The following is an 11,639-nucleotide window of genomic DNA, read 5'->3' on the forward strand; positions in this document are numbered from 1 at the left end:
TTATCTCAGATTCTCCAGCATCTGCAGTTCCTACTATCTCTAAGTGCCTGTTAACTTTCTTTCTGTATTTATTGCTTTTAAAAACCAACCTCTTCTGATATTGAATTAAATGGCCTGTAGTTACTAGGACCGTTCTTACATCCTACCTATCAGCCTTGTTGGAATGTACTTAGCCTGTCCTGAAAGAAAAAACTCCTTAAAATCATGCATTTCCTGTTATGGTTTTCCCTGCCAGTATTTGGTTTCATTTTGGCCTGGTTAGATGCCCTCTCATCCCTTTCCAATCTTTACCATTGCAGTTCTGCATTACTAATCCAAACCTTAGGAAAAAACAATCACTCTTACATAGACAATAGATAACAATTCCTCAATGACAATTTGCCAACTGGGCCTATCTCATTCCCATCACCAAATCTAGCAATATCTCTGTTTCAGTTGAACCCCAAGAACATTTTAGTCAAAGAGGTTCTGAACACACTTCAGAAATTCTCCCCTCCTTTTCCTTTTCTCCACCATCTTCCCAATTCATACATAAGTAACTAAAGTTCCCCAAAATCAACATGCTTTAGCCTCCACGCATGGTAGCTCTTCCCTAAGTTTGGAAGGTGAATTGTAATCTTCCAAAACAAAACACACTATCTGCCATCTTTTACAAAGCCAAAATCCTAGGCCATTATGTATTGAGTGAATCTCGTATACTGTGTACTGGAGACAATGAAAAGTAAAATTATCTGTACGTGGTCTCCAATTACACTCCTGAATGCTCATTATAAAATATTGATCCAGAGTACTGTCCTAGAGTGACACGGACATCAATAACTCTAATCTCATCTCACCTGGGTTTATAAATCAGGAAGGGGTATATAAGAATTTCATGGGTTTAATGGGGTGTCTTGTTTCTCTACAAACTGTGCTATAAAGACTCACCATTCCACAATTCCTCATAACACTTCATAACAGTCCTCACCAGGTCCTTGTCTTCTGACATGCTTGTGAAGTAATTAATGTTTCTAGTCCTCAGGAATTAGTGGAATTGGCCATTTAGTTTCAATTTAATACTTTGTAACAGGAACAAAAATGAACCACTCAATAACCATACAAGACTTGAGCAAATAGAATGGAAATTTTCCAGTTGGCCAAAGTTGCAACAGCTGTTCAAATGAGTGGGTCACATTGTATTCAAAATGTGTTCGTTACAGAGGTAGATGATCTCAGTTTCAGCTGAAGCATATCTTTTAGTAAATATGTGTGGAGAATTTGAAATTGGACAAGACATTGACACCTCCATGCTAAATAGTGACTAATATTCACTAATGCTCATCCACTCAGAAAAATTAGCAGGCCCTCATTCATGGGACTATATCTAACTAAAGTATTAACACTGTTGGGGATGTGGAAAATATGGTTCACACCACTGGGAACAGCAGAAATTAGAGCAGCAATCAGCTAATTTTCCTCAAACTGAATAAAATGAATTGATATAATGGTCGTGCAATGCGACAAATAATTCACCTCATTAACTAGAGCTGCTTACTGACAGGATTATGATTTTCATTGTCGTACCTTTTTGTTTTCTAGGACCAGGCTGCAAAAGATATAAAAAGGTTGGATGAAAAGGAGTTCGAGAAGAAAAATGCAAAGTAAGGAACACTTCTACTCTTTAATTTCCACTCTTTAATTTCTCACAACTCATGTGTAATTGCATTGTTACAGTAAGCTGCGCATTATTATTCACCTGTCAGAACTAATAAATATGTCTTAGTCTTCTTACGTAAAAAGGAAAGAAACATAAAATTGACAATCCTTTTCCAGTACAGTTCATGTTTAATTACATAAAATAATCATAATTGAAATCAGGATAGCCAAACAAAATGCTTCCTAAGCAAGTTTCTTACTGAAAAGAAACACAGAGAGTCTAGGGGAATCTTTTACTGCATCATGGAAATAATGATTCCTGCAATGGAAGATGCCCATGAACTGGCTTGTGTTGGCTTTGAAACATTGATTAGTTTTCTCAACATTTTCAAAAAAAAAGTTGTTACATTTTTATGGCACCTTAAATTGTAATGAAAATGTAGAAATGGTTTACACAGTGTCATCTCCAGTAATGCAAGCTATCCTTACAGTGAGAATATGAAGCACAAATCCTTCGGAGAATGGCTTAATTCCACAAACTACAGTGAGTTGGGAGGGGCGCTGAGAAAGGAAAAGTCAGCAGTGGGGCTGGGGGAGAATACGGGTGTTAGACCATCCTTGAAAAATCTTTGAGGTACATCTGAATTAATTAGTGAAGAAAATTCAGTCATTTGAATACAAGTTTGAATGCTGGAATGAGAAGGATCTGCCACCAAATCCTACTATTCCGATGGAGCCAATAAGTAGGAATATAGGAAATTGGAAAATGTCTCTCAAGCCTGTTTTGCCATTCAACTAGATCAAGACTGAATGTCTGTGTAAATGCCATTTTTCCATTTCCTTTTGATATTCATAGTATATTCAAATTCAGTATACTTTGCTTCATGCTTCATTCAAAAAGCCAAGGTAGCTAGAAGACTTGATTTGAGGATCCTGATAAGTTTTTACAGTAATAATAATGATGAAAATTTGTGCATCTGTTTTATTTTGTAAAATTGGAAAACTTTTAATACATGCTTCCTGTTTAATGGATTTGTAGTAGAGTATTTAAGTAGGATGTAAAGACTGATGGGTCATTTTGGATGGCATAGAGTACTTAAATGGATGTACTGTATTTTCCTTAGCCTCAAGTTGCCCCAAAAGGAAAGAATTAGCTCTGGTGCATAGGGTTGATAGCAATCCATGTCCATAGACAGATGGAACAGGATTTTCAGTTATAGAGACTCCACAGACTTTTAAGAATGGTGGGCAGGACCTGGTTCCAGAATTTCTCTGTGCCCACATGTTCCCTTTACCAGTTCCCCTCTCAAACCACTGCAGTTTGTGGAATCGAGCCACCTTCTAAAGGATTTATGCCGCACAGTCTCATAAAGCAGTTGTGAGCTATAATCTGGATGCAGAAACCTTTTGAAAGATGACTTCAAAAGGTTTTACCTATTCCCTGCCACCCACTCGCAAGGGACTTCATACCTTCAGTACCCACTTGGGCTGAAGTCAGAAGGCTAAGGCATATTGTGAAAGAGTAATCATAGTCTGAGATCAGGGCTTCAAGTATTGGTCCACTTGATAAATCATAGTTAATATCCCCACAAATTTTTCTTTATTACTTGTGATTTTTTTTTAAACCATGCAGCAAAGGTAGTTGAGAATATTGACCTAATCTGTTCAGATATATGACAGCGCCATATATATTGAATATTGATGAGGTGTCGAAATGAAATCATCTTGAATTGTTTTTGCTGAACAAAAGTAGCACTGAAACTACTAAGAACTGTGGTTGTCTAAATCATTATTTTAGCATCACTTCATAGTTGTAATTTTTGCAATTTGAATGTGATAATATCCAGATTATTCCTTTGATAGTTCACAACAGTAAATGTTATTCAAGAATATTATGTTTTATTTATGTAACATGGTACTAATCAAATAAAGTATCAGCAAGTATTACTTTGTAGAATACTGTTACTTTTATGTAATTAAAATTTGTCCCTTAAGAAAGATGCTGCACAGAAATGCCCACATTATTGGCAAATCTGTGAACAGAAGAATCAATTTGTTATTTGTATCTCCCTGATTAAAACAGGAGTAAAATGTGTAAAGATTTTCAAGAAACCAGGAACTTCTGGCTATTCACACTGTGATCATTTCATGCTTTGCTGCATTTGCGCTGGGTCTGTTGAACACTTGTAGGGAGTTGGTTTTTTCCCTTTGTTTTTGCAGGGGTATAAGGGATGACATTGAAGAGGAAGATGACCATGTGAGTTCTTGAGTTGTCTTTTTTGAATATATTGAAAATAACCTTTTAAACAAATAATGTGGATTGTTGTTCATTCACTGTAGCCTTTGGTCTGGATCAAATCATGTCATGCAGCCATATCTCTCAAGAGATGATTAATTCCACCTTATTGTGACTTGAGGTTTTTCAATAAGTCAGGTCCACATTGTGAAAGAGAATTCTGCTTTGCTGTTCCATGAGGAGCATTTTTTCAGGATCTACTGCACTGGACCACAAATATCTAGTTATTAGTGATGCCTTAAATTGACATTTCTAGCGATTTACTTGTGGTTCAGATGTTGTCAGTGGACTGTCTTTCCTGTCAGATGCTTTGACTGAATTCCACTCATCACAGAAAGGATTTTCTTGACTTATGAAAAAAGCTCAACATGTCAACTCCGATTCATATCAATGACTTGGTGCTAACTCTAGGCTGCAGTGTAAGAATCTGTTTGTAAAAGTGATTGAAAGTTTTTTGTTATTGGTATTCCTGTACTCCAACTTTTCAAAAACAGTGTTCTTGGTAATTTTATTTCCATTTAGCAGCCCTTACTAGCAAAAGGGATGAGTCAGCTAACATAAACTATGCCTTTCATATCATGAAAGAGTTGATGCATGCTTGTTTGCATTTCACCCTTGTGCTACTTCTCAGGCATACCGAGTAAAAGATAAATCTTATACTAGCTGCAGTGTCTGATTTGCCTCTGGTGATCTGTCTAACTGTAGGTGTAACTAGCTGAAGAAGTATCATTAATATTTGTTGTGGTTTAATAATGCCATAGTTTTGTTATAAGCTCTGATTTTTTTCAAAACGAATTCTGAAAGGAAAACAGTGAGAACTTTTTTTCTGATTGACTATCATTTCAAGTATCTGCCCTTAACTGTATGTATCGTTGCTTTTACTATCTAGTTGCATCTGAACACAAGTATCAGGCAGTGATCACTGAAATAAGCTGGGGCAGGAGTGAGGTAGACATAGGGATAAATTAACATTTTAAAAAAAGTAAAATTGTGTGATGTGGTGTGAAAAGAGTGGGCAGAGGTGAAGGGTAGAGAGAGCAAGCAAGCGGTGAGAGGCATTTAAGGCATGGAAATGAAGCAGTGCAAATGAGATTCAAAGTTGGAGGGATAATTTTATATCCTCTCTCATGGCATGTTTGAAGGTGGGAGGGAGTCATACAAGTATCCCACCTAAGCCAAACTTAACTCTTGGGTAGGAAGACCCATGGATGGACTTCCACCTAACTATCAATTTATGTCTATTAATGACCACTTAAAAGCTTCATCGTGTTACTGCCTGTAATAATCCATCTGTGAGTAAGCCTGTTATCATGTGATATGCAGGGTATGTAAAACTGCAGGCTGCTAGTGGGAGTCATTGTTCCACAGTGCTGCTTAAAAGACCTAGCATTGGAAAGTGGGCTACCGGCTGAGAGGTACCTGCGCTCATGCTGCCCACCTTCCTCCCCTGTGGTCTTGCATAGTGCCACCTGTCATGAAGCATCTGTGGCTTGGATTGCTCCTCAGTTATGGATTTTGACTGCTGCTGTTTCTGCTTTCAATGTGACACTGAGCAAAAGAGCTGCCAGTTTCTGACTGAATAGCTCAAAGAGGGCGGCTAATCCATTCTGGGCCCATGATACTGCAGAAGGGTCTGCCAGTGGCCATTATGTGCCCAAGAGGATCAGATATGATCTTGGAGAGAATGGGTGTGTTGCATATTCTCCAGCTGGCTATTGGGTCCTTTGACAACTCCACAAAATCCTCCCCCGATCCCCTGGAATGATCGCATGAGATACAGCTAATTGAAAGAGGCAAGTATTCTGAAATAGCAATAGAGACGCAGTGGAAGAAATGATGAGATGAGGAAGAACAGAAACTGAAATATTGAGACAAATAGGGTTGAAGGAGGGGAGATGCACACATTGAGGGAGCAAAAGGTATATACTGAGGGAGGGATGGGGGGACATTGAGCTGAAGGATTAAAGGTGTAGAGGTTGGCTGATTAATATGTGAGGGCAATACAGCAAAACAATGTAAAAACAAATATGAGGAAAAGTGCAGAAAATACTGAAAATGCATGGCTGCTCCTGTCAGAATATTTCAGGAGTAACTCTTTTATCATATACGTGTATAAATCACAAATTGTTACTTTCTGTGAAGTTCCAGAACATTACCATGACACAAGTACATGCTAATAATATTAAGTCTTTTTGGGTTATACTATAAACTGGTGAGAAATTTGCCATGGAGTGTGTGGTATGTGTTTCAACATTCTTACGAAAGCACCGGTTGCTAATTTTATTAGACACAACTAAAGGAGAAAACGCTTCCCTCAGTCACAATACCACAGCTAACAATATTGTGGCAGCTGACAGGCACTGCATACTGATTTCAATGCTTGTCATTTCAGGGTGAGTGCCCTTTCAAATAATTTTTACACTATTTATTTTTATGTTGAATGTACAATCAACTTTATCAATACAGTTTGAAAGTATTGAATTTTCCAGGTGATTGATGTAGATAGAGGAAGCATTCAGGACACTGAGTTGGTGTTACGTTCTCTCTCCAGTTTGACTTGTGGATTACGTTTATGTGCAGGAAGCCTATTTTCGGTACATGGCTGAAAATCCAAATGCCGGTGTGATTCAGGAGGAGGAGGATGATATTGAATATGACAGTGATGGTAATCCTATTCCTCCACAAAAAAAAGTCATTGATCCATTGCCTCCTATTGATCATTCTGAGGTAAGTGGAAATCTGGAAAGTTGTAGAAGTGTTAGTGGGAAAGCACTTCAGTGATAGTGACTATAACTCAGTAAGGTTTAAGGTAGACATGAAAAAAGGCGAAGATGGACCAGAAGTAAAGGTTTTGAATTGGGGGAAGGATGATTTACATATGATAAAATAGCATCTGGCCAAAGTGGACTGAGAACAGCTACTTTTTGGAAAGTCTACATGGAAGCAGTGTAAAAGGAAATAAATTGCAGAGCCAATGTGTTCCTATAATGGTGAAGAGTTAGACCAAACGTTCTGGGAAACCTAAATATAGAGGAATGTATTGGACAAGGAAAGAAAGAGAAGATTATGGTCGATACTGAAGTTTCAGAATACCGGAGTACATACAGAGAGTGCAGGGGTTACTAAAATAAGAATTTAGCAAAGTGAAAAGAAATCATGAAAAAGCACTGATGGATAAAGTAAGTGAAAATCCAAAGGCATTTTCTAAGTATATTAGGGGAAAGAGTATAACCAGGGAAAGGAAGGGAAGGGGCCATTAGGGGCCTAAGCAACAAACTGTGTGGGAAACCAGAAAATATAAATGAGACTTTAAATGACTACTTTACATTTATACTCTAGATAGAGAAGAGTAGTGTAGGTATAGAAATCAAGGAAGGTGTGCTTTACAAATGACAATTGAAAGGGCAGAGATATTAGGAGTTTTAGCAGGTTGCAATTGCATAGGTCTCCACGTCCAGATGAGATGTATCCTAGGCTGCTGTAGGAGACAAGGTGGAAGAATGCAGGGACCTCAGATTAATTCTCACATCCTCTCTGCACATAAGAGGTGCCAGAGACCTGGAGGACAGATAACACCATTATTCAAGAAGGGTGATAGGGATAAAGCAGAGAATCTGGATCTAACATCAGTGGTGGGAAACTATTGGAAAAAGTTCTGAGGTACAGAGTTAATCTCTACTTGGACTGCAATGATTAATCAGGAATATTCAGCATAGCTTCAACAGAGGGCAGTCCTATCTGACATATTTGAGTTTTTTGTGGAGGTGACTAATTGTCTGGATATAGTCTACATGGACTTTGGTAAAACCTATGCCAAGATTTCATAGAAAACTGGTAAAGAAGGTGAGAGCCTGTGGTATCCAGGGCAATTTGCCAAATTAGAACCAAAGCTTTCATAGTGACAGGCTGCAGAGGTAATGGTTGAAGAATGTTTTTGTGACTGGAGACGTTTGACCAGTGGCATTCCACAGGGTTCATTGCTGGGTCCCTTGCTATTTGTAGTGTATATTAACAATGTAGACATGAATAGAGGCGGTATGATTAGTAATTTTCAGAATTCATGAAAATTGTGAGATAAATAGTGAAGAGGAAAGCTTTAACAGCAGGAAGGTGTAGATGGGCTGATTAGATGGGCGGAACAAAGGCAGATGGAATTTAATCCTGAAAATTGTGAGATGATATATTTTACAGGACTATCAAGGTAAGGGTGTCCAGGACAAATAGTAGAACCCTAGGAAGTGCAGATAATTACAAGAGCCTTTGTGTACTTGACCACAGATCCTTGAAGGCAACGAAAGGCAAATATGATTGTTAAGAAGGCCTGTGGGATTGGGAGAGAATATGATTGATGAGAGTATGGACATTATGATGGAGCTGAGTTAAGACATTAGTTAGGCCACAACCGGGGTACTGTGTGCAGTTTTGGTCATCAGAAGATGGGAAGGATGTGAAAGCATGAGAGAGTGTGCAGAGAGATTCACAAAGATATTATTTGGCTGGAAAGTTTTAGTTATGAAGAGAGATTAAATAAATAGACTGGGGTTGTTTTCCTTAGAACAGAGAAAGCTGAGGGAGGGATACAAAATTATGAGGGGGGAAGGATGGGGTAGATAGGAGGAAATTTTTTCCCTTAGATGAATCAATAACCAGGGTGCGTTCTTTTTAAACATAAAGGACAGGATGGTTAGAGGGGATTTAAGGAAGATTTTTTTCTAAGGAGAGTGGTGGGTGTCTGGAGAACACTGCCTGAAAGGATGGCAGAGGTAGAGACAATCGCAACATTTGAGTATTTAGATGATAATTTGAAGTGCCAAAGGATACTCTGCTGTGGGCTAAGTGCTGGAAAATGAGCCTAGAGTAGATAGGTGCTTTGATGACCAGTGTGGACAGGATGGGCTAAATGGCCTGTTTCTATGCTGTAAGGCTGTATGAAAAGTTTCCAAGCTGCTCATTGTCTGGCTAATAATGCGATGCTGGAAATTTGAAACGAATGCTGGAGAAACTCAGCGGGTTTGGCAGTATCTGTGGAGAGAAAAACAGAGTTAACATTTAGAGTCATAAGAGTTTGGAAGGGTCATACCAGACTTGAAACGTTACCTGGGTTTCTCTGTCCACAAATGCTGCCAGACCTGAGTTTCTCCACCATTCTTCATTTCTGTCTGTTGGATTCTGTTAGAGTTCTATTCTATTTGATGTCGTTTGAAATGGAGTATCAGCTGTAAACAACTGACTTGGCTGGTGAAGACAGTTTGATCCCGTTTCTCCAGAACACACTAATCTGCCTCATTAGGCTAGCTTTTTAGTTTAGAATTTTTTACTATTAAATTCAAATTTCATTTCTCATGGTGGGTTTCAAACCAATGTTCCCACAGCATTAGCCAAGGGCTTTAGAATATTAGTTCAATTATAGTCCCTCTATTGCACTGCTTTCTGTCTTAATCGTTAATTTCGGTCCATTGGTGATTGGCTGACCCATCTTTCTGACAAAAATATTGAGTAAAGAGAATCTTCCTTCTTTCGCTTTTCTAAAACAAAAGAATCATTTTCACATCAACTTGTCTTCATGAAGCATTGAGAGAACTGAGTGTTATTGAATCATAGGCAGATTTTATTATTGTGTCCACTTAAAACTGGCTTGGAGCTATATCAAAATCAAGGTCATAAACATACTCAACAGTGGTGCCTTAAGTATGGATTGAGTTCATTAGGACTCCAAATGTAAGAAGCTCAGTTAAAAACAAGTCTTCTGAAATGGCTTTGGACCTTCCATAAGGCTTATATTAATCAGAAGATCTTGAGCTCTCAATTTAGTGAAAATATGCAAGTTAACATAGTCGCAGAAGAAGCTGCTTTCTCATTAGAGATAAACTATTGGTGTGTTTAACCTGAAGGTTACATTCCTGAAGCGGGGGCAAGCTTGCGACGACAGGGCCTTCATGTGACCTTAGCTGGAATGGAAATTGAACCTGTGCTGTCACATCACTCTGTATCACAAACCAGCCTCCCAGTCCACTGGGCAAACTGACGCCAATTCAGTGAATGCTTAGTGAATTATTCAATCCCAATAGAAAATTGCATCACATTGAGGAAATGTGAGAACTTTTTTTTAAAAGAGAAACGTCAGATTTTGGTTGTTTGTCACTTTTAATATCTTGTTGAAATGAGCCAGGTGGTGTCAGTAACTTTTAAATCCTTTTAGATCGAGTACCAGCCATTTGAGAAGAATTTCTACATTGAACATGAAGATTTGGCGAAACTTTCACTCATACCATTAGCTGAACTCCGGCAGAAACTGAATTTGAGAGTAAGTTTAGAATTTTATCTATTAATACTTTGCATTATGTGTTGACAATAGTTGACAAATGAAAAGTTTGTTTTCTGTTGTTAAAAATTTCAGCTGAGTCTGCCTGAGGAAGTGAGCACCTAATCTTTGAATTCACGTGGCAATTTGGCCAAAGCTGATCAATCTGCTGAATGTTTTCTCTGACTAGCTTAGTGTAATGACAGTGATCACATTGTGTTCATCTGCACTGAATGGAACGTTGCCATCACTGAATTTTAGACCCTGTGTTTCAATCAGACAGGGAATGAACTCCCTGTGTTGTTTGACTTTCCCCTTTCAAGAACATTGCCCAATTTCATGTGAAACACTTACTGTCTACTTCTTATTAGCTGTGCCATGTCACGACTGAATTTATGTTGATGTGAAGTGCTTCAAGTCAGCTGAAATGTCTTTGTGTAAAATGAGAGTGATTACTCCATGTGTATCTACAGTGCAGTCTTTTTAAGCTTTGTTTTTATTGTTATGGCTCTGTCTGGATAACTCAGCTCCTTATCATCTTGCATGGATACACGACTGCAATGTTTGAGTTGTTGTTTTCCTGTCATCACTGTTTTAACATTTCAGGTACAGTTTTCACAGTTTATTGCAGAAGTATATCATACCCTTAAACTATAATTAAAGAGTGAAAAATCAGCTATCAAAGAAAGTTTGGCCTGAAGTTGGTAACCTGAGTTTATTTGCCATAAAGGTATGTTGAACAGTATTGAACAGAATTGAATGTTTCCCTCTCCAGGTGTCTGGTGCTGACCCCCCAAAACCTTGCAGTAGTTTTGCTCACTTTGGCTTTGATGAGCAGTTAATGCACCAAATACGGAAGTCAGAGTATACACAGCCAACACCAATACAGTGTCAGGTAAGAACTTAGGCATTTCACAGGTATCCTTTTTCTTGTTTACCCGAGGTTACAAATATTATAGACTGTTCTCAATCACATTTTCATGTTGATGGCTACCTATGATGAATTAAGAAGGAAAGTGAAGCTGAAACTAAGACCGGAAAAGAAAGAGTATGAAAATAGAATGACATTCCACATAAAAGGGAGCTACACTCATCCAGGCAATTGGAGAATATTCCATTACACTTCTGACTTGTCCCTTGTGGATAGGCTTTGGGGAGCTATTTGCTGCAGGATTCCAAGCATCCCACCCGATCTTGAAGCCATGGTATTTACGTGGCCCGTCCAGCTCAGTTTCTGGTTAGTGGCATCCCTCAGAATGTTGATAATGATGGGGGGATGGGGTGATTCAGTGATAATAATGTCATTGTATATCAAGGGCAACCTGTGGCACTTAGATGACACCAATGTTACTTACGACCTATGACTTAGCAGCCCAAACTAGACAAAACTCTTTACCAATAAATGAC

General features: G+C 38.4%; 1 protein-coding gene across 1 annotated transcript in view; it reads left to right on the forward strand.

Moving 5' to 3' along the window:
- Positions 1-11,639, forward strand: part of ddx42 (DEAD (Asp-Glu-Ala-Asp) box helicase 42) — a 262,098-nt gene that overhangs the window by 10,225 nt on the left and 240,234 nt on the right. Inside the window, exons 2-6 of the mRNA XM_048614381.1 lie at positions 1,579-1,640; positions 3,856-3,892; positions 6,512-6,658; positions 10,131-10,235; positions 11,008-11,127. Of these exons, the coding sequence (XP_048470338.1) occupies positions 1,579-1,640; positions 3,856-3,892; positions 6,512-6,658; positions 10,131-10,235; positions 11,008-11,127 (471 nt within the window). The remainder of the gene's footprint in view (positions 1-1,578; positions 1,641-3,855; positions 3,893-6,511; positions 6,659-10,130; positions 10,236-11,007; positions 11,128-11,639) is intronic.

This window comes from Rhincodon typus, chromosome 30 (genome assembly GCF_021869965.1).
Source record: "Rhincodon typus isolate 14 chromosome 30, sRhiTyp1.1, whole genome shotgun sequence".
Lineage (NCBI taxonomy): Eukaryota > Metazoa > Chordata > Chondrichthyes > Orectolobiformes > Rhincodontidae > Rhincodon > Rhincodon typus.